General features: G+C 31.2%; 2 protein-coding genes across 6 annotated transcripts; one reads left to right on the forward strand and one right to left on the reverse strand.

Annotated features, from left to right (window-relative positions):
- Positions 1–533: 533 nt before the first annotated feature.
- Positions 534–6019, reverse strand: LOC108347911 (selenocysteine methyltransferase). 2 transcript variants are annotated; one of them, XM_017587372.2, is made up of 7 exons: positions 5832–6019; positions 5507–5563; positions 5200–5429; positions 4654–4783; positions 3443–3646; positions 2861–2932; positions 534–1151 (listed from the first exon to the last, which is right to left on the reverse strand). In XM_017587372.2, exons 1-7 carry the CDS (start codon positions 5985–5987, stop codon positions 987–989), a joined length of 1014 nt encoding a protein of 337 aa, XP_017442861.1. In that variant the 5' UTR covers positions 5988–6019; the 3' UTR covers positions 534–986. The 2 variants fall into 2 exon arrangements, with proteins under 2 accessions (XP_017442861.1, XP_052729766.1); XM_052873806.1 differs by having other exon boundaries at positions 3443–3649; positions 5832–6012.
- A 10931-nt stretch (positions 6020–16950) lies between these two features.
- Positions 16951–24598, forward strand: LOC108347977 (protein NETWORKED 1D). Of its 4 annotated transcripts, none has more exons than XM_017587455.2 (6): positions 16951–17005; positions 17114–17356; positions 17627–17695; positions 17859–18099; positions 18883–23111; positions 23203–24598. In XM_017587455.2, exons 4-6 carry the CDS (start codon positions 17997–17999, stop codon positions 24388–24390), a joined length of 5520 nt encoding a protein of 1839 aa, XP_017442944.1. In that variant the 5' UTR covers positions 16951–17005; positions 17114–17356; positions 17627–17695; positions 17859–17996; the 3' UTR covers positions 24391–24598. The 4 variants fall into 4 exon arrangements, with proteins under 4 accessions (XP_017442944.1, XP_017442946.1, XP_017442945.1 ...); XM_017587457.2 differs by having other exon boundaries at positions 17862–18099; XM_017587456.2 differs by having other exon boundaries at positions 17647–17695.
- The last annotated feature ends 172 nt before the right edge of the window (positions 24599–24770 follow it).

Here is a 24770-nt window from a genome sequence, read left to right on the forward strand (position 1 = left end):
TGACAAAAAACAAACAAATAAAAGTAATTTCAAAGTAATCTAAATAGCAGAAAACAATAAATCAGTTAGATGAAAAATTAATAAATAAGAATTAAAAATTTTCTGGTCTTCCTTTGACATACATTAATAATTTAGCAAAAAAATTCAAAACTTGATCCTCTAATAAAAAATTTCAATAATACTGTTTCTGCAAAATTTGACATGAAATGAGATAAATGATTTACGAAAATTTAATTTGATTGAATTTTTATATATATATATATATATATATATATATATATATATATATATATATATATATATATATATATATATATATATATATATATATATATATATATATATATATATATATACACACACACATAAAAGACATTGTTAACTTTTTGACATGCGTCCAAAATTTTCCAATAAAATGCAAGACATATAAAAAACATTAAACTTTTTAGAAGACAAATGTTCAATTTTACCAATAAAAAAGGAAGGCAGTATAAGAACATTTAAGTATTTTTTAACATTAAACATTCTAGAGATAAAAAGACAACGTTAAATGAAGTAAATAAAAATTGGGCAAAGTGCAATACATTTTTCACTCGCAAATAGTTTCATAATATAACTTCATGGACTATCGACAATCAATTTCATAAATCCCCAACCTAAACTATATAGATATATATTTGGAATGCCAATTATTAACCATGTATTTTTCCAAAATCGAAGGGAAAAGGAACACGCGCATCTTTCTCCTGCTCTTTATGTGCACAAACTGCGATTATTCATTCAGGTTGCTAGCTCCAAGGCTAAAAGCATATTCCAATTTGCATTGGCTAATGTTTCACAATGTACGTCTTCATCAATTGGCCAAATCATATTCGTGGTCCTATCTTAGCCCATAGTTTCAACTTGATCTAAATGCAGCTGCCAGCCCTGTTGACATGTACAATAGATTATTTGCGCATTGGCCCTCCTTTTCCAACACAGGGTAGTCACTCTTTCCCAACAATAGCAGATTCACTGCTAGACAGTACATTGTATATCTTCCTTATAGTAGCTGGAGTCGTTCTGCAACAGCCACCTACAAGGGAAGCCCCTAGCTCACGCCATTTAGTAACATATGAGATAAAATGTTCATCTGTAACACCAGTATTTTGCTGCAAATAATAACAGCATAGTATCACTATACATAATTCAAGATATATCCCAAAATATTTTGATCAAAATGATTGAATACATAAGAGTATGTTTGAATATCAGCTGTTACAACGTCCCAAAGAATACAAACCGAAAACATTGTGTCTGGGTAGATTGAATCGAACAGACGTTTGAAGTGTCTAAAAGTAAATCCAAACACACTCTAGTTAAATATATCCATATATATTTGGTTTCTCAGAAAGATGAGGATGTGTATGATATAAATACTTATCAACTTTAACAAACCATAAAGTTCATAAATATTTATAATAAAATAGCATCAATAACAGCTCAAAACAGATAAATAACTTAAGGTTAGGTTAAGCATAAACTTTCACTTTTCTGCATTCATGTCTATATAGGTTCAATTAACTTATAATCTACTCTGTTACTTGTGCTGTTTGCTATTGTGTTACAAGAAATATAGAAAATTGTGCAGGCTGAACATGATTAAATAATCGCTAAGAGCATCTCCAACAACCATTTCTTTCTTGTATCATAATTCGAAGAAATTGTTCCTTCAAGAAATCTTCCATTGGAGTTAATCTTTGTGGTACTCTCGGTTTTTGAAATTAAAATTTGTTTCCTATGTAAGAAATGGTTTTTTGTGAATAAAAAATTGTTTCTTTTAGAACAACCAACAACAATAAAGGATAATAGAGACCAAATATAACATTTTTCAAGAAAAAATTGGAGATTTTAGAGTTTCTTTTATTGAAGCAAAAGTTGAGTGTAAGTTGTTCGATAATGATGTAGGATAGTTTGAGAAAACAAATCACAAGTTTCAATCTATGAAGCAGCTCAAATGACTTGCTTCAATTGGAGATGCCCTAATCTCTCTTCAGTATCTCCAAAATGGTTTATAATCATCCGCCACCCACCCGTGTAAGGTTAAATGAGAAATCAGCGAAAAATTTAGTATGAAAATCAGAAAGTAATAACCTAAAGGAGGAGAATCCTACTTTTTGCATCCAAATTTACTTTACAGCTCAAATAACATTTCAGTCTCTACACTATTGGGTTGTTTATTCAGATCCTCTTAATTTTATTTTCCTGTGTTGGTCCCGGTAATTACTTCTGTTTTATTTTAGTCCATGATGTTAGTTTCAGTTACAACATAACAGTACATTTTTATATGGGTCCCTCTTCAGAAATGAGTTTTCATTTTAGACACTATTCAGGAAACATTTGCAATAATCTTTGTAAGTCATGACATCAATTAATAAATGTACAAGGATAGAAATAAAACAAACAATTTCTAGAGACCAAAAGAGGAAGAAAAATAAACTAAAACGACCAAAAAGAAAATTGTCATTCCAAACCGGTACCACACCAGGCTACCACTTACAGTTAGACTTCTACTTCCGAGCAAGTTTCCATTTTAGACGATAAATCACACACAATAATCAGAATCATTAGTACACAGTTCAAATAAAAATGAATAAAATGTTTTCACCAAAAAGCACAAGAGAAGAAATAAGCACACATCTACGTACTTTGTTCTTTAATTAAGCTTGCCTCTACAACTTATTATTTGACAGCATGAGTTGCTTTAATTCAATCAATTTCCACAAGCAAATTTTCCAATACAAAGTGGCTCATTTTTCTTATTAAAAATGGGCAGCCATCTTTTTAAATAAAACAGTATAACCACACGAAATGAACTTACCACCCACTGTTTTAGTTCAGCATCGTAAGTTTCCCCACTGTTTGGATATATTACAATTGGTTTTGTTGTCACCTGAAGATATTATGTGAACCAAGGATAAGTATTTATTCCATAATGATAAGTCCCAAAACAATAAAAATATAACAGTTTATTAATGCTGGCACATTTCCTTTCATGAAAATCAAAACAAGGATAAAAGGGCATTGTGCATATTTCAAAAGACATACTTGTGAAAACTATATCAGGGTATATAGATTAAGTACATGATTCAAAGAAGTTTCCATTCATATAAGCCATCTTTATATGTGTGTGTGTATGTGTGATGGATGAAAACCTATACAGCCAATAAAAATGAAAACAACTTGGCAACACAGATACTAACGCTACTAGAATTGAAACGTTTGTGTGTGAGAGAGAAGTTGACGGCTATTCCAGTACGGTTGAAAACCTACACAGCCAATAAAAATGAAAACAACTTGGCAATACAGATACTAACACTACTAGAACTGAAACTGCACTAAATAATAATGTAAAAAAAGTTAAACAACAAATTCATCTCAAAACAAGAGAACCAAAGTATACCTTCTTGAGCAAAACAATCAGATCATGTATAAATCTAGGCGGAGTACAGTTAATTCCAACAGCAACAACTTTATTGCATGATTCAGCAATAGAGCCACATTCCAATAGAGAATCACCGCTAACAACATTAACTCCATCCTTAGAGTTAAAAGCAAACCATGCTGGAATTTTGATGTCCTCTTCTTCCAGAAGCTCAGCATAAGCCTGCTTAGTCAATCAGGAAAGTTCGGTAAACTCAGGAGTCAAGACAAAAACGAACATTTTAATTGTAGACATACAAATGTTTATTATCCAAAACTATTATTTACCTTTAGATAACTGTTATTTTGTGCTTTTTTTCCGGCAGTTTAACAGATTATATGCCTCTTAATGAGTTATTCATCACAGTTACTTTACTAGTGATTTTACCCTTTCACAAAAGCAATGGAAACTTAATGCTTTCTCAATTTCCTGTGGTCTTGGGAAGAAAAGCATAATTTGGGCCAAATTTACTTCGGAACAGTATTTTAGAAACGGAGATTTCAAGGAATGAAATATTAAAGAGACTACTATTTTGACAAGAACAGCCTTTTGCTCTTTGCTGAATCCACAAATATACTTTGAAAGACCATGTATGTCTTCAGACTGCAATTCAAACTATACATTGAAGCAAAAGGGCTATGAATAGCAACAATACACATAAAATGCATGATTAAAAGTAAACCCGATTGACAATGAGGCTTCATTATTTTATAACAGATGTAGACCATGTAATGTAATATATTTGTAAGCGACGAAGCTAATGTTTATCTGAAAGTAAAGTCAACATGTTCATATGTTTAATTTGAGGATTTTCCCTGTGTGCAGGATCGCTATTTATTTTCTTTTATTTCTTTTGTCAAAAATTTCTTCACTCAAACAAAAATCCATCAAAAGCTTACGTAGTTCACATTTTCATGGTAGCATAGCGTGGAACAAAAATGAATCAGCCAAAATGAATTATACAGTTACACCAGAATATCTTTAATCATCAATAATTTTACTATCCCTTCCGTTCATTATCGGGCTTTTAAGGTTACAGCATAAAAAATAAAAAAGTCATGAGATAGCCATTATTATGAGAAATTATGCTGCATTAATTTTAAAGGACAGGTGACACTTTCTAAACATATAAGAAAGAAACAAAGAAATAGATATAAGCATCAGGCCGTCCAGAGCTTTAGGGTAGGTACCTCAGCTTCAAGCTTATTGGGCACTGTTTCAAATGCAAGCAGGTCAGCACCTGAATCTGCTAAAATTTGAACTCTTCTCCGATGAAAATCTTTCAGATTTGTCTTCGTGATAGCATCACCATAATCACCACTGTTAAGAGCACAATATCAAGAAACACGACAATAAAAAAATATAATTTCTATTTAGTGTCAACGACAGAAGCAAAAGTTTATCAAACCCCAACCTTTCTAAAATGTTAACAAACCTATGCAGGAAAAAAAAAACAAAAACTGAAAACTGTAATTAAGATGGGCCTAGAAATTCATTTGATACAGCATTTTGATATAGTTCCATTGAAGAACGAGAAAGCTTGGTGCCAAAGTAATCAATATAAATTACAAAGCTAAACATGTGACCTTGGAAACACAGCATATAATAACCATAAAGTATATCATCTTGATTGTTAGTCAATACATGGGCTGTATAACAGATAAGAAGAAATGCCCACAACACCACAAGTAAACAAACCACAACCAATGCTAAAGAATAGATTTTAATCATTTCACCTATACTCTGATCCGTCGGCTAAATAAGCTCCATAGCTCCCCACTGACGCAGCAATCAGGATAGGCCGTTGTTTGAGGATTTTACCCTCAGCCCCATCACCGGAACAGCATTCAGAACATCCTTTATAGTACAATTCACGCGCCTCGCGAGCAATTTCAACACTCCTTCTGAGCATGGCTTCACTCTCTTCATCAGTATAGCCTTTGTCTTTAAAACCTTGAATGGTGGCCTGTACACAAACAACTACCTCAACTTCAGCATTAGCAACGAACAACAAAGAAATATGACACTGCTAAACCAACTCACTTGATAAGACGCTGTGATTATAATGTCAGCGCCATTTTCCAGATAATCAAGGTGCACCTGCTCCATTTAGAAACTCAACCATTACCTCAATTTGAAAGTGGAAAAAGAAAAATAAAATATCGTTTAACTAAGCTAAGAACGTTAACATTAAAAAAACTGTTTAACAGTTATATAGGCAAAACTAAAATAAAAATACGTTCCTTGAGATTCGAATAAATGAATAAACATTGTGTTAACATGAAACATCAGAGATTTATTCATTTAAAAAAAAAAGTAAAAAATGAAGAGTCGAGCGGTGTTAGAATTGAAACGAAGGAGAGTGTACCTGACGAATGAGGTGAGGAGAGGAAAAGAGGCATTTGGCACTCCATAAGGGATCGTTGAGGTCCGCACCATGGCGCTCCAGCTCCGTCGCAAGACCGCCGTCGATGACGGCGGTGCCGCCACTTTGGCGGAGCAAATCTACTAGTAACGACGACATTTTTACACCGGAAAGAGGAACTGGTTTTCTTGCATATTTAATTATTTGCTTATTATTTATTACGTATTTATAGCTAGATCTTCGTATTAAGACCCGGCCCAAGCTACATATGGATACTTCATGGCCCAATCTATATATGGATACGTCATGGCCCAATTCCACGACTATAAGGCAGCTTCTTTCTCATCTTCATATATTTATTCATGCATTCTCATATAAAAGAAATTCCATTTTGTTCTTTTTATATTATATTATGCAATTCAAATTCAATTCAGAAGTTAATAATAAATTTAAACTAAGCTTTTAGACTGAATCTAGATATGAATTAAATCAATCATAAGCTAAATAACATTTTCTATTGGTGGCAACTTCTGTATAATAAACACATTTTCATTGAAGTACTATGGTACAATATATTCTTTTTCTCCATTTCTTCTACATTTTTGTGCTTTTATTTATTTTCTTTTATGTTCAACAACGAGTGGTATTAAAATAGTGTGAGCTGACACTTGACAGATTTTATGAATTTTCATATAACTTTTCTGTTCATGACATTATTCAATTTTTTAACATAACTTCTTTTTTTCTTCATAAATATATTGATCATCTTAAATTGTGTTCGAAAATTCATTCTCGATCCAAAAAGAAAAAAAACTTTAAGTCACATTTGTGTATCTTTCTACTCGATTTAATCCAAAAAGAATTTTATCTTTTTAGTATTTGCACTTCATATATGTAATTAACCATCTCCTACAAATAAGAATTATCCTTAAATGTCCATTACCATTCAACAAATTAATGTAAGTAGAACTGAATTTAGTATGATAATGTAGCAATGGTTATTAACTACTTATTGAAAGATCAATACATTCAAGTAAACATATCATTGAGAAGATGCATAGTCTCTTAAGATGAGAAGATGACTTTTCAAGTAAACATGCATTGAGAGATTGGTATGTTAGTGACTTAAAAGATCAATAGTTTATACAATCTCAACATTGAGTTGATGAAGTGATGAGGTTTCAAGAAAACATGTGAAGATGAACATTCATGAAAAGTCACTATACATTAAATTATCTTTATTGTAATAATTAGGAAAAACATGACATCCATTCACTTAAAAGGATCAACATACAACCTTTTGTCACTTGAAATTCTATCCTTCAATTTCTTCTTTCTCTTTCAAAGGTTATCTTATTCTCCTTTAATTATTTAGGTATGCCTGCTCTTACTTCAATTTGATTTTCATCTTTTGTATTCACGTTCAATTTTTGTTCAACCTTTTATCTCATTATTTGTCTCGTTTAGTGAGTGATAAAATGAATTTTTGGAGGTTATACTCATGAACCAATCAAATATTTTACATAAAACTTTTTGGATACTTTTTTTAAGAAGGAAAAATCTTTAGAAGCCTTCAATTCATTAATAAAATCGGAGACAAAGAGAAATGTAGTATTGGAAGTTCTAACATTAGACAAACCTATTTCTAATGATGTTCAAGTTGAAAGGAAATAAAACAAGAAAGAATGAGAAAGATTTTATTCTATACACAATACAATGTTTATCTAATTATGTTTTTGTTTTCATTTTAGTCATTTTAGGAAAAAAAGTGTTAATTTTAATGAAAGTTGTACTAACTTAACTCCATTATAATAGTCACAATCGAATCTCAATACTATTGAATTGTTACGCGCTTAAGTAGAAAGAATTGTACTCTTTATTTGTATCTTTTGGCATAATTGGGTAAATGCTCAGTTCAAAAATAGTATCAAAGATAATATAACATTTGATTTCAATTAGAACAATTGTTAAAAGAGATATTGTTACATGTGATATGATGAAGGTTTGGTGAAAAATCAAATTATGACACTTGTGTTATTTCACTCTTAGAAATAATTGTATCTTAATTATTAACTATATATCTTGATGAGTGTTTGATCTAACCCAAAGTTTTTTCATGAATGCATTCATAACATTTTTTTTCTCTTAAGGTTAGTGATTTTGATCATGACATAATTAATAAAAATGTTATTCAATTATTCAAGGATTTACTATAATTTGTTTTTGTTAACAAATCCTTGATCTTTGTGAGTTTGACTTTGCCCGCAACGAACTGGACAATGTACGTTCAAGATAATTCCTCAAACAAGGAAATTGATATGTCAATATAAGATTAGGATGTTCAAAATCAAACCAATACAAAATATAAATAAAACGACCGAAAAAAAATGATAATAGATTAAAACCATAAACTTTTATATTGATTTGAATTTTTTTTTAAATCAGGTCTTCATGTCATTTTTAAAACTAAAATAATTTATTTAAATATTATTCTACTATTTATCATTTCACTCGTATATGATAGAAACCAAATCAAAACTATAATAATTTATTTAACATATAAATTAGGTGATAAAAAAATTGTGTTGGAGTGTGAGCATTACATTATTAGCCGGAGGAAAAGTGCTAAAACAAAATAAAAGATTACTAGAAAGGAAAAGAAACAGTTTTGATGCTTCTGTTTTAAATTTGTGCAATATTGTAGATATGTGTGTAAGGGATTTTTAGATTTATGGAAGATAATATAGAAGAGAACTATTGTTTAATATTACTAACAATGTTGAAAATAGCAAATATTTACTTATAGTAGAGTAAGGAACAACCACTCATTACGATATAACATTAGAGTTTTATAATAATATAACAATGTTGATGCACATGTTCACTGTCCACTGTCCACTGTAAATCATTCATGACCGACATTCTTTGCTTCATGGTAAAAGTCTCTCATTGTACAACAATACTTCTGGAATGTCTAGTCTTTCTCCAAAAACACTGAGGGGAAACTTTTTCTTTAAAACTTGGTAGTGAAAGCAGTAGTTTTACCTAATTTCATGAAAACTAAAGCGTTATGTAATAATCTTATGGAAGTCCTTAATTACCAGATCTTAGCAAATCGTGTAACAAATTAATGTATGTTATTAATGTATATTAATAAGTAAATTTTTAAATCTATTTCACCCTTATAAAATATGCTTAAGATCACGTAATTATACTCACTTATATATAAATAATTTGTTTTATCTTTAGTTAATGTAAAATTTTCAATTTACTTTCTTTACACCAAAACATATATATCTCAAAAGTTAAACTAGATATTAACATAATAAAATCACCTTATTTTTACTTAGAATCTCTAACAATATAAATAAAAACTAAAATAATTTTAATCAATGTGCAAGACTAACTTAAGAGTCAAATAGGTAAAAACTTTGCTTTAACCTCTAAGAAAAAAAGTCTTAAATATTTTTAACATTAATTGTTTTAGGTTTCTAAGAAAAAAAACTTAAAATATAATTTCTTTTAGTACAAATTGTTTTAGATCTAAAAAAATTTAAAAATAAATATTAGATTAATTTTTTTTTAGTATAAATTAGAATCACGGAACAAACCTGACAAAAATTAGTAGCAACATTGGTAGTAAGCTTATTTTAAATTTGTTTTAAGGGTTCAAAATGTTTAACCCACATTTCGCACAGTGTGAAGCTACACCCCAAAAGACTAAAGAATAGGAAAGTAATAAAGTGATGAGTGTTTGAATGTGTTCACATGGGATGGAAAAGGAGAAGGGGATTTAACCTAACAACATCATCACATATTATATGTAGGATTCATATCTTCACCACACAACCTATACTGCTGTGTTATCCATTTTCGCATGCATCAACTCTAGAAGCTTAAGTTTCTATTTACATCGGTTTCAACCCGACAAGGACCACCGTGGGACCATCCCAGCCTCCTATTGTGCAGTTTAAGAGCAGCTTTAACAAAAACGCTCTTGAATATCAAAGGGAGTTTTCAAATTCTCTAAAAATTACATTTTTATTCTATTTCGGATTCATTTCTAATATTAAAAAAAGCATTATAGTTGACAATGATAACGAATAAAAAGAGACAGTTAGATATGCGAATTGACGTTAAAAGGTGTATGATGAAATGCCCTAACCACGAACAAAATTTTACACATCAATAATACTTTGCCGTCATTAGCGCCTCATATTCCCAGTCCCCACTGCTATGCTTCCATTTCAGTTACCCTTTCTAAACCTTGCTTTTTCCTTTATGATATTATCACATATATATAGAAAAAACTCCGTCCATGTTTTTCAAAAATTCAAGTTATAAACAGACATGTTACATATAAGTATGTGTGATTGAGGTGTAGTTTGTTACAGTAAGTCTTACAAAAAGAATCAGAAATAAGATTTGTGGTTGGATCTACTTTAATAAAGTTGAGAATCTCTTCCCTCTTTTGCTGCACCATTCAATCTCACCATCACCTACACCATCTATCTATATTTATCAATTAAAAAAATGGTTTTAATAGTCCCAAGGTAGAGTTTTAATTTTTTATCTCAATTTTCTCTTCCTTTTAGAAATAGTAGTTAATTTCATTTCTAGTTGTGAACACTTGCAATCTCATTTACTCTAATCAAGTAAATTAAGGAAGCAAATTTAAAAATATTGAATTAATAGACAAATATATATTAACAATTTTAAAAAATATCTGAACATATATATACTAAAAATATTCACCTAAAATGAAAAGAGACCAAGGGAAGACAATGTGTTACTTTTAATTTTTTTATCATATTTACACTCTTTCATGATATCAGTATCTCTAGCTTTTACTTTGTTTCATTCCAATAGTGGAAACATGAAAAACCAAAACCTACAAAGAAAAATCAAAAAGAAATATAAACATAACTCTACACGAAAATTTGTAAAGAAAATCTAAAGAAAAAAAATGTACAAAACATGTCCCAGCAGTACATATCGGCTATGCCAATATAAGTACTATTTCTCTGAATACACTCGCGACTCTTTAAATTAACATTTATTTAGTCCAAATGAATCCAAATCCGTGCAAATTATGATTAAGTTAAGAATAAAAATTTAAAGCAAGCTTAAACAAAATAATTAGAAACATTCGGCGCTAAATATTTCGGTTGTGACTTACAAAAAACACTTTGACACTCAAGTTAGATTAGTTTCAAGGAGACCAGGTGATTATTATTTTAAAAGTATCATTACCTGGACTTTAGTCTCATATTTATAGACCTGATTCTTAATAATAACTATTAACGGTTAATCAATGTCATATCAATGCTATATATTTTATTTCTTATTGCTTATTATTTGGCCATTAAAACCATACGTTAAGTTTCTGATAACAATAATTGACCTTTAATACATATCAGCAATCGACCAACTACATCATGCATGACTCCTCCGTCCTCGTCGATCGGTCCAACTCCCCATCAGGCCATGCCTCTTTTAGTCGATCACACTATAGTGCCCAACACGAGTTCATCATTATGACTTCTGCAAATTTGAAATCTATATTCCCTTTCTCTTTTTTATCAACATTATGTATATATAGCTATGTGGTTTGATTTGAAGATTGCGTGAAGACGTTTTTGTCTTTGACGTTACATATTTGCATAAAGGATTAAACATAGTTTCAGTTTCTTAACTTTTTTTTTTCAGTAGAAGTTGAAATTAGTTTTTTTTTTTAAATATTTAGATTAATTTAATTTTTATCTTTAAAAGGTGTGAATTTAATTTTTTTAATAAAATTGTATTAAATTTATTTAATATTTTAAATATATTTTATTAGTTAACATTAAAGTAAAATTATATTAAACGGTATAAATAATTTAAATATTATTATAAAATATTTTAAAAACATTAAATAAATTTAATTAAAAAAATTAAATCCGTACATTTTTTTAAATTGAAGAATTAAATTGGATTAAAATTAAAAAAAAAAACTATTTCTAATTTTTACTTAAAATTAAATTACCCAAATCATATTTAATCTTGCAAAAGTAATGGGCATATAATGTTGCATTGATTTCCCTTTTAACGTTTGACTCGGTTTCCCTATAATAATTATCTCATTAATCATATATACTATCAATAATTTTTTTTTTATTAACTAATATGTAAAAGCTTATAAAGCATAGTTGTTAAACTTGCAAAAGAAAAAAAAAGGTAAAGTATATATGCAATATTATGAGTACGAGTGTAAAGTTTATCCACTCTAAAGGCATAAATATTAAACTGAAAAAAAAAACAAGGAGAAAATTGCTTAAACTACATCAATTAGTGAAGAGTTGAAGTGTCATTAAATGAAAATTGTTGGATAAATCAAAATGTCCTTCAATACTCAACAACAGGTGAAAATAAGATTTTCGTACATATAATAATCTTTTGGAGCACTGATGCAAAATATGTCACCTATACTAAAGAGGGGTTGAGGCTTTTACGGTTCAAGAATTTAAAAAATATAAATAAATTTAAAAAAGTCTAAAAACAAACTTAAAAATGAGATCTTTTTACTAATAAAAAAATTTATTATAAAACTTAATAATCATATGATTATTTTATTTTATTTTATTTCTAGATATAATTTTATAATTAATTTAATAAAAATATATTTGTACTGATAAAAGTTGTTTAGAAACTTTTTTTTTTACTAGGAAGTCTAAAGAAAAAGCCTTGTGGGTGGTGGTTTTCTCTTTTGGAACCAAGTAGTGTTTTTTTTACTCAAGATGTCAATGTTGATGGAAGGTTAGGTTTACTTGCATTTACTTAAACTAATTTGTATTCAATTCAAGAACCTTGTATTGGTGTTTTTAAGTGTGGCTACACGGCCTTCATTCTTTCAAACTTTAGACTAATTTTTTTTTTTATCATGTGCTAATCTTGGACCATATCTTATGCATTAGTTTCCATATTAACTCAATGTTTTAGATTATAAAGAATGAGACAGCTCATTTTATTCACAAGCCACATGGTTATTATTTTTAGCCTACTTTCAAGATAAGCCAACTGTCGAATTTATTTGTTTAGTTTGAGGACGAAGTTTTGATAAAACAATTATAAGGAAATGTTGAACTTTAATATATAGCTCCATGTTGATCATGTGATGATAAGGCAAACACCTCATACTTGGTATCTTACTTTAGTTAGAAATATTTTTTAAATAGAATATTTATTTGATACACAGTATAAAAGTAAAATAATTGTAAAAGAGTAGATTTTTATATTTTTTTAAGAAAAAAAATAAAAATTAAATGAATGTAAGAAATTTATATGTATCAAAGTATTATTATTCTTGTTTAAATAGTATAAAAAAATGAGTTTGAAAGTAGTAGATATTACCGTAAACACGGAAAAGCTTGTTTTAGTATGGCATGCGCAGATTTCTAGACAACGTATAGCAGTTACCACATCCTGCAAATCATGGTACAAACGTTAATATGAAGTTAGAAGATTATTTTCAACAACAGCATCTAAAGGTTGAAGAGTGTGATTATTATATGATCTACGCGTGCCATTGAGCTCACAAGCACACATGCACACTTCATGTCATAGGATATAAAAGCAAAACCTTTATAAATTAATAAATAGTGTTGGAATCTTAAAACCCTAATAAATTTATTGCTTTTGAGAGTTTTTTATTCAACAAATACAATAAACGATATTTTAAAAGATATACACGGCTATTTAAGTTTGTAATATTTCAAATAGTGCTGAAAAAATTAAGACAGAAAAAGTAAACTTTTAGGGTGCATATATACACAAAGTATTTTAAATTTTTAAAAACTGAAAACGGGTACTCTGAAAGCAAAGTAATAGAAGAGATATTTTTGAAACAAAGTCATCGAGATTTAAGATAATGATATATTTTTAGTATTAAAACATAAAAGTAATTTTAAAAATTAACTTAATATAAATTTTAAAATATTAATGGATTTATAATATAATTCAACATTTTAAAATAAATCTTACCATTTATAATTTAAAAATGGATAATGATGCTTTGATAACATTGAGAATTAAAATGTTTTTGAGACTATAACAAATTCAACTTAAGTGGGTAAACTTAGATAAATAACATCTCACCTATCAACTCATTCAGTTTCTAAAAAATGACACTTTAAGATGAATTGACTTTCTAAATAACTATTTTTTAATATATCTAGTATTGGTTGTAATTTAATATTTCATTCATATCTACTTATATTGTATTTCCTAAGTTTTTGAAATAAACAGTATATTCGGAATAATAACTAAAATTTATAAAGAAAATTCTGATTTTTTTTCACATGAAATTATTTTAATTTATCATTAATTAAAAAAAAATATTTTCAACTATACACACGTTTTTTTCTGTTAAAGTAGGTTTTTTACATCACAGTTAATTATTTTGAAATCACACTTTAAAAATGATTAAAAAATTAATTATTTAATTCTCACGTAGGCTACAAAAACTTTATAGTTAAAGTGTAATATCTACTGGTGATAGAAAGTTAATTAATAAGGATGATCAATATAACATTCTATTATCGTAGTGTTTGAAAAATTCTAATACAACAACACTTAGAGTATTACAAGAAAAATTAATATATCTTTTATTCAAATAATATTTTAGTATATTGATTATCAGTGATTTAAATACAAATTTATCGAATGTCGAAAGTATATTATTTTCTCGCACGACAAACTCGTATGGTTTTCCTAATGGGACAAAGGAGTTTGCTGGGCCACGTCTGACACGAGTTATGTCGAAAATTTTTGCAACTTTTTTTTTTATCTTATTCACACTTGTCACTTTCACACATTCTCTATCATCTTATTATTTTATGTCAACATTTTTTTTACTTATATAAATTGTCTGTGGTATACAATTGTTTTTAGAGTGTGAAAATCTACAATTTAATTTTATTGTTTTAAAAGTAATTTATTTTTTAGAAATCACACTTATTGACAATTTTGAAAATAAATGTCCTCTATTGATAGAAAAAATGATTTTTGTTTTAAATATAATGATCTAAAGGTTTCATTAAATTTACAAAAAAATGTTGCTAATAAATGCATTTAGTACACGGGAATATGAAATATTTAATTAAGAATACAATTAAGAAAAATTATAGGGAAATATAATATTTTTTTAAAGAATGCATTGTCAATATTTTTATTTTGCTAATGAAGAAATAAAATAAGAAATCACCACAGAATGCAAGTTCAAAATTTATAGAGTAATTAAATTAACATATTTTTAAAAATTAAAAGACTAAATTTAATAAATTAAAAATATAAAAATGGAAAACAAGTTTGACTTAAATGACAAAAATTAAAAATGTTTCTTTATTATTCATATTATATGTACTAATTGGTTTATATATGGTTATGTATAACTTATATTCAATTTCTTTCACTAAAAATTCAATAGGGTTGTGTGTTGTTGTACGTGATTTTCATTTTAACTATTTTACATAATAAACAAGTATGATATAGAATGATATATTGTCTCATGGACATTTGGTAATTACTTTAGTACTATCCGTTGATAATAGTCTTATTAAATTCACAAATATTCTTTTTAAATAGACTTAAATGGCTTTAATATCTAAATATCCCATATCTTAAACGGAAAATAAAATAAAATATATTTTTTTATTCACACCTCATCTTTTTGGAGTTAAACATCTTTGAGTGTCCTCCATTGAACATTATGTGGACATGTTTCTTTCAAACAAAGATTAATATTGGTCTGTGAGCTGTGAAGACTAACCCCTTCAGTTAAATTCAATAGTAATTAGTAAATATTAGGTTTTATATATATATATATATATATATATATATATATATATATATATATATATATATATATATATGTATGTATATGTATGTATATGTATTTGCTATTATTCTAAGGTAATTTGTATATCCACTGTATTATACACAAGTAAAATACGAAAATAATAAAAGTATATTAAATTATTTTTAATAAAAAATAGTGTAAAATAAGCTAAAGAATTCCAGTATTAATATTTAGATGAAACTTATGAACATAGTATAATACAAATTCTTTTTTTTATTAGATCAAACATATTTATGCATGTTTTATTTATATTTGGATAAAAGCTTTTTGTGTCAATAATACTGAATAACTTAACTTTGCTTTTATATAAAAGATGATGTGGGCATTCGATATTCTCTCATTATTGATACATTAAATAATTACATATAAAAAAAATTAAATACATTTTTCTTATTGTATCTCTCAAAATATCTTTTAAAAAAAAATATAAAACCATATGAAAGTTTCAAACTCCAACACTTACTCGAAACCTAATTTAAGAAATTAAATATTATTCTTATACATATTCTTAATTAAAATGCTTAATAAATATGAATATTTTCCATCCATATAGATATGTTAGGACTATATCCACAAATACATATATGAATTAATTGAATTGCTTTTATCAGTTTGATTGTGAAGGGCTTAAGACAAGTAAACAATAAATAATTTTTTTTATCTATTCAACCAAGACCTCTTGAACGAATAATTTTGATTTATATTTTAAAATATTTATGGAGTCAGTAACTAAAAAGTAAAAAAGCAACAAACGACGTATTTTGGTATATTTTAAATGTGGGAGCGTATGACTTTTGTTTGGTACAAGCATTACTTTTTGACACGCAATAATAATAATAATAGTGTTGCTTTTTTCACATTTTCATTGTTCACACAGTGAAGCACCATTCTGCAACGGCAACAAAATGTTATTATTACACCGCATTACATTGGAATAAGTTCACCCTAAAGTCCGCGACATGTTTGAAATTTTTGGTAACGCTAACAAAACCACATTATACGTCTCCTCGTAAAATACACGCAACTGTCATTCGTACTACTTTTTATCATATTTTTGACACATGAGTGCTTAAGGAGTATTTAGAGCTTTTTTTAATGTTTTAACATAAATAATTTCATCCTCATTACATGTTCTCTATTTTTATTTTAGTATAATCATGGTTATTATTAGTAATGGAAAGAAATACAATTGCGGCTACTAATATCAGAATCTCCCGTTTTCATCTTCAATGTTCCAAATTAATGTCATCGAGTCTGAGATTCTAAATTAGTACTTATTAATGTAATTTGATTACTTTTATTGTTTTTTTTTTCTTAATAGCATGTTTCCTTTTTTTTCTTCTTTCTTTGCCAACTTGTTATGATTTTGTTTTCTTTTCCACTTTAACAGTTTTGAGACACTGGAAGACAGTACCACCAACCTATACTGCATAAAAAGCAAAGCTGAGAAAGAAAGAAAGAGAGAGAGAGAGAGACAAGCACAGGACAGAAACAACATTGTCCGCAAAATAGAGAGATCTAAGCAACATGGGGTGACTCTGAAAAATGGAATGAAAAAGAAAAAGTCAAGAAAAGCAGTTGAAGATGTTCATTGCCGACCGAATGTCCTAAGTTTGAATTTTGTTTTTATTTGGTGAGTAACTTGTTACCTGAATTATGAGCTTCATGTTGCAGGTTTTGAGCCTTGATCTCTTAACTATGAGTGCAACCTTCTTGACTGGTCATGTGTTTTGAATTATATGATGTAGCCATCTCATGTTCATGAATGATTTTCACGGAGAAATAATTTATAACATTTTTTTTGGTATTTTCTGACATGCACATAATTTATGTTTTTGTTTACTAGCCAAATTCTGTTACCTTTTTTTTCTGTGGTTCTAATTGAAATTTTGTGTTTGATCAGCACTGGTTCTGGTGTTTCAGATGCTTGTTGATTCATTCACTCTTGGAACTTAAGAGTTCAACTGAACTGGTATTTTCTTTTTCTTTCTTCTCTTACTTTTTGTTTTTGGTGCTGTTTTTGAAATTTACTTTTGCTTGGATGAGAGAAAAAGCGCGTCTATGATTTATCTGAAACTGAATCATTTGCATTCCTTTGTTTTCTTTTTTTGTTTATTCCAATGACTATATGGTAGCAGCAAGAGAGACTGGTATCTCATCAGCTGTGTAACAGTGTTAGCGGGGTCCTGGTTACTCTTCATTGAACTTTTGTGGATTAAGTTTCTTCAACACCAGAAGACACAGTGTTGGTGTTGGTTTACTTGGCTGGAGCGATGGCGGCTCTGTCCCATGCTGATTCTAGAGGAATGTATTCATGGTGGTGGGACAGTCACATTAGCCCCAAGAACTCGAAATGGCTCCAAGAGAATCTGACTGGTAATTCTTGTTTTGGAAGCACTTCTGTTTAAGATGTTGACGTAGTTGCTATTCATCACCTGACACCTTGACGGTTAGAGATTAAATTGCACCCATATCTTGTTTTCTCATGTCTAAGAGGAAGGAATGCTTCTGTAAAGCCCGAAACAAAATTTAATTGAACAAGATTCTTCTTCTTCTTTCTTTTTAGTTTTAGTTATAGTATTTGTTTGATACCAGATAATTGCTGATGGTGATATAAGACCTTGTAAAATTTGGGCTTTTAAAATAATTGTTGATAACATCTTAAAATTATTGGACTTGCTACAAAGTGTTCTGGTTTATCAGTTGTAATTGTCAATGTTTATTCACCCTTTGGGAGTGAATTGCAAAAAGATTTATTCTGGTTTAAACCAGTTTCCGGTTTTACTTCCAAATTTACTTACAATCATGATGCACTTGAGTAGAAACTTTGCAATGCAAGGAAGCATTTAATGAAACTGCAGTATTGTATTCTGACACATCTTTCAGGATTATCTTTGTTAGTGTATATCTTCATTAAAATTAAAATTGGATTTCTATCTAAAACTCACGAGTATCAGTTCTGTCTTGTATGGAAATGTCAGATGTTACAGGCAATTTTATGGAAGTCTTTGTAGGATTATAAGTCATATCTAGTTCCTATATTACATTTCCTTTCACTTACAGCTTCTATTTCCTTGAAAAATGAAATTTTGCCGTTTACTTCCTTGTAAATTCCCTGAAACTCGTTAATTTATCTCATCGATAACTTCTCATGAATAGATATGGATTCCAAGGTGAAGCAAATGATCAAGCTTATTGAAGAAGATGCAGATTCCTTTGCAAGGAGGGCAGAAATGTATTATAAGAAACGGCCAGAGCTCATGAAATTAGTTGAAGAGTTTTATCGTGCATACCGGGCATTGGCTGAGAGATATGATCATGCAACTGGAGTTATTCGTCAGGCCCATCGTACCATGGCTGAAGCATTTCCTAATCAAGTGCCTCCTGCATCAGCAGATGATTCACCCGCAGTTTCTTACATGGAGACTGAGCCACATACACCAGAGACACTCACCTTCTCCCGTTCATTTCTTGACTCAGATGAATTACAAAAGGATGCTTCAACTCATTTCCATGCCATCATAAGAAATGGATCTTATACTGATGAAACTGATTGTGGTATAAGCAGAAAGGGTTTGAAACAGCTCAACGATCTATTTATGTTTGGAGAACCAAAAGGTCATGCAAAGTCTTCAGAAGGGCGTGTTCGAAGGGGGCTGAATTTTCTTGACGTAGAAGAGATTAATGGGCAAGACAATGAAAGCCAAGATAGTAGTAAAGTCTTATCTAAGTCTGAACGGATGACAAAAGCTGAGACAGAAATTTTGGCCTTAAAGAAAGCCCTGTCTAACTTAGAAAGTGAAAAGGAGGCTGGCTTGCTTCAGTATCAGCAGAGTTTGGAGAGATTGTCTAATCTGGAATCAGAAATGTCTCGTGCAAGAGAGAATTCTCAAGGACTTAATGAACGAGCAAACATAGCTGAAGGTGAAGTTCAAACTCTGAAGGAAGCCCTTGATGAATTACAGGCTGAAAGAGAAGTTAGTCTTCTTCAGTACCAGCAATGCTTGGAGAAAATATATAATCTGGAGAATCATATCTCTTCTGCCCAAAAGGATGTAGGAGAACTCAATGAACGAGCTACTAGAGCTGAAACTAAAGCTGAATCCTTAAGTCAAGACCTTGCTAGAGTAGAAGCTCAAAAGGAAGCTGCCCTTGCTCAATATAACCAGTCCTTGGAGTTGTTGTCAAAACTAGGGGAGAGACTCGTACAAGCTGAAGAGAACGCAAGGATAATTAAAGAACAAGCTGATGATGCAAAAAATGAAATTGAGAACGTGAAGTCAGAAATTGCTAAACTTACTGCAGAGAAGGAAGATGCAGCTCACTGTTATCAACAATGCTTAGAGATAATTTCCAGTTTGGAGCATAAACTCTCTTGTGCCCAAGAGGAGGTGTATAAGCTAAACTGCAAGATAAATGATGGGGTTGAACAGTTACATAGTTCTGAACAGAAGTGTTTTCTCTTGGAAACATCTAATCAGACTTTGCAATCTGAATTGCAGTCTTTAGCACAGAAGTTGGGATCTCAGAGTGAAGAACTTAGTGAGAAGCAGAAAGAATTGGGTAAACTCTGGACTTGCATACAAGAGGAGAGATTGCGATTCATCGAGGCTGAAGCTGCTTTCCAAACTCTTCAGAATTTGCATTCTCAATCTCAGGAAGAACTAAGATCTCTTGCCACCGAGCTTCATGGTAAGGCTGAAATTATGGAGAATATGGAATCCCACAAGCAGGCTTTGGAGGATGAAGCTCACAAGGCCAAAGTGGAAAACAAAACTCTTAATGAGCTTAAATTATCTTCATCTTTGTCTATAAAAAAAATGAAGGATGAGATAATAAATTTGAGGGAGATAATAAAGAAACTTGAACTGGAGGTTGGACTGCAGGTAGATGAAAGAAATGCTCTCCAGCAAGAAATTTACTATCTTAAAGAGGAGCTTAATGATGTGAATAAAAGACATGAATCCATGATGGAGGATGTCAGATCAACTGACTTAGATCCTCAGTGCTTTGTCTCTTCTGTGAAGAACTTGCAAGATGAGAACTCGAAGCTGAAGGGAAGATGTGAAACCTACAAAGATGAGAGAGCAGTTCTAAAGGAAAAAGTGGAGACCATGGAGAAGCTTTTAGAGAAGAATTCTGTTTTGGAGAGGTCTCTTTCAGATTTGACTGTGGAGCTTGAGAAGGCTAGAGGAAAGGTAAAGGTATTGGAACAAACTTGCGAATCTTTTCTTGGGGAGAAAGCCACTCTTGCAGCCGAGAAAGCCACCTTGTTTTCTCAGTTACAAACCACAGCTAAGCAGCTCGAGAAGCTCTCAGAAAAAAACAACCTTTTAGAAAATTCACTATGTGACGTGAATGCTGAGCTTGAAGGATTAAGGATAAAGTCAAAGATTTTAGAAGACTCTTGTCTGTTGCTAGACCATGAGAAGTCCAGTCTAAACTCTGACAAAGAAACCTTAGTTTCACAATTCAACATCACTCATCAAACTCTGAAAGATCTTGGGAAACAACACAGTGAATTGGAACTGAAGCATTCTGAATTGAAAGCAGAAAGGGAATCTGCACTTCTAAAGTTGGAAGAGCTACTTGTTTCCTTATATGCTGAGAGGGAAGAACATTCCAGAATTGTGCAATTGAATGAATGTCACTTGGCTGAGAAGGAGTTACAAATTTTCGTTCTCCAAGAAGATGCAGATTACCAGACAAAAGAATATGAAGAGGAAATGGACAGATCTGTACATGCTCAAATGGAAATATTCATCTTGCAGAGATGTATCCATGATTTGGAGCAAAGGAACTTCTCCCTTCTAGTTGAGTGTCAGGGACTCTTGGAGGCTTCCAAACTGTCCGATAGATTGATATCTAAATTGGAGAATGACAACACTCAAAAGCAAGTTGATGTTAATTCATTGTCTGAGAAAATTAAAATACTTAGGATCGGGCTGCTTCAGGTGTTGAAGGCTCTTGACGTTAACAGTGAGCCTTGGTGTGAAAATATGATTGAAAAGGATCAGGAGCTTCTGAAGCACGTACATGGCAAACTTCAAGAGACACAAAGTTCTTTTGTCACAATTTTCAATGAAAGCCAGCAAGTGGCCATTGAGAATTCAGTTCTTGTTACATTCCTTGGCCAGTTGAAATTAGAGGCTGAAAATCTTTTGACGGAAAGAAATTCCCTAGACAAGGAGTTGAAAACCCAGTCTACACAGTTCTTAACATTGCAGGCAGAGGTACAAAACATATTGGAGAAGAATCAGGAATTGAAGTTGGCAATAAGGGAAGGAGAAGAAAAAATGGAAGTGATGGCCATTGAAATAGATAATTTATGCAAACAGCTGTTAGATTTGAAAGAGGATCACAAAAACATAAAGGAAGAAAGTTGCAAAACCTTTGAAGAGAAAAACTCCTTGATGAGAAGATTTATGGACCTGGGTCAAGAGAAAAGTAAGATGGAAGATGAAATCTGCATTATGATTCATGAGACAATAACACAATCTAATCTCTCGTTGGTCTACCAGAACATTGTCTTTGAAAAACTCCTGGCACTTAAAGAGCTAAGCAATAATCTCGATAGACTTTGTTCTGTAAATACCGACACTGAGGAGAAACTAAAAATATTGATGAACAAAATAGAAGATGTACAAATGGAAAATTCTGATCTTAAAGAGTCCTTTGCAGCGTCAAGCATTGAACTAAAATTAGTTCAATCCATCAATGATCAGTTAAATTGTCAGATTAGGAATGGAAAGCAATTGTTGTCTCAAAAGGAAAATGAGATTTCGGAAGCATCAGAGATGTTTAGCACTTTACATGATGAGAAAATAGAATTGCAAAGATTGGTGGAAGTTTTGAAGAGTAAGTATGATGAAGCCAGGGTGATACTTGAAGAACAAGCTAGTCAAATTTTAAAATTATCCTCTGACAAGGATCGACAAAATGATGAGCTTGGATGCCTTGGTGGAGTGAATCAGAAGTTGGAGACAGAAATGAGGCATCTGCGCCAAGAACTTGGAGAAATTAAAGTGAGGGAAGAGAAGCTAAGTCAAGAACTCTACAAGGGAACAAATGAGATTAAACAATGGGAAACTCATGCTGCAACACTCTATAATAGACTGCAGATTTCTGCCGTTAATGAGACATTATTTGGAGAGAAGGTCCGTGAGTTAGCCTATGCATGTGAAGATCTTGAACGCAGAAGCAACTTTAAAGACATGGAAAGTGAAATGTTGAAAGAAAGAGTTTGCAAGTTGGAAGGTGAAAACGGGAAGCTTCGGGTTCAGTTGGCTGCTTATGTCCCAGCTACCAGTGCTCTGAATGACTGCATAACATCCTTGGAGATGCAAACACTTGGGCATGCAAAACCGCATGACGATAAAGTATCAAAGGTAATCTACATGCTATCTTTCAACTGGGAACCAGTTACTATTACACTGGTTACATTGACAAAATGAAGTTTTTTTAAACCATTGTTTACAGGTTAAAGGTTTGGCGTATCACAAGTACAATGAAGGTGGTCAACAAACAGGTGAATATCAGAATGCTGCGGCAATAGATGCACTTCCCGATTTCCTAGACATGCAGAAAAGAGTCAATGCAATTGAAGCGGCTGTCAAACAGATGAATGAAAGTTTCAAAACTAAGGATGAAATGAGAGAGATTCAAGTGTTAAAATCTGGATTCAGCTGGCGCCAAGGAAATATTCAAGCGAGTAAGTATGCTACTGAAACGCATGAAGCGAAGGGGCATCGAGGTCGACCTTCTGTTGAACTGAAATCAAAGAGATCAGTGTCAGATGTCCCTGTAGCAGAAATTGAAGTTCTGACAAAAGACATCATGCTTGATCAAACGTCTGAATGTTCATATGGGATAGGTAGGAGAGGAACTCTTGAGACTGATGATCAGATGCTCGAATTGTGGGAAACTGCTAACAAGGATGGCGTTATCGGGCTGACAGTTGGAAAGGCGCAGAAGACAACCATTGTGCCCACTGGATACCAACAAAATAGAGCAACCAAGGAACTCAGAAACAAATATCCATCCGTGGAGTCCTTGATTGAGAAGGAGTTGAGTGTGGACAAATTAGAGATCTCAAGAAGATTGACACTGCCACATTCACATGAAGAAGGCAACAGGAGGAAGATTTTAGAAAGACTTGATTCTGATGCTCAAAAGTTGACAAACCTTGAAATTACCGTGCAAGACTTGATGAGCAAGCTAGAAATTACTGAGAGCACAAAGGGAAAAGGCATTGAGTTCGATACGGTGAAAGGGCAACTCGAAACTACCCAGGAAGCCATCACAAAGTTGTTTGATGCCAACAACAAGTTGAAGAAAAATGTAGAAGAGGGTACTTCATCCTTTGCTGTGAAGTATACAGCTGAATCAAATGAGAGTGGAAGTGTCAGCAGGAGGAGAGTTTCAGAACAGGCTCGGAAAGGGTCTGAAAAGATAGGACGGCTGCAGTTGGAGGTGCAAAGACTGCAATTTTTACTTCTAAAGTTGAATGATGAAAAAGAAGGCAAAGGAAAGGCGATGATAGATGAACGAAATTCAAAAGTCCTTTTGCGAGACTATCTCTATGATGGGACGAGAAGAAACTACCAGAAAAAGAAGAAGAAAGCACCCTTTTGTGCATGCATGCAGCCTCCCACTAAGGGAGATTAAGCCAGCCGGAGTTTTAACTCAGTTTAAGTTACATTAGACGTTTACCTTTTTTCTTTGTAATCTAGATGTTTCAAGACCGTACTTGTTTTTCAATATAGAGGATCTACGGTTCTTGTAGCGTAGAGATCCTGCTGTACATGTTATGTAATCCTTCTTGGTTAAACATGCCATTCTTGTCTAGCTATTACCATGATTACCATTGGTGCCACATGCAATTATTTAACTTTTTTTTCTGTTTTGTTTGCGTCTTAAGCATCGTTTGTTATAAGAGAATAGGACTAGTTGCTGCCATACAGTGGCTCATGGACAAATTATCCTACAAGACTGAAGGCTAATAATCTAGCTAGGACAACATATATTTCAAGAATAATTAATATTAA

Source organism: Vigna angularis, chromosome 2 (genome assembly GCF_016808095.1).
Source record: "Vigna angularis cultivar LongXiaoDou No.4 chromosome 2, ASM1680809v1, whole genome shotgun sequence".
Lineage (NCBI taxonomy): Eukaryota > Viridiplantae > Streptophyta > Magnoliopsida > Fabales > Fabaceae > Vigna > Vigna angularis.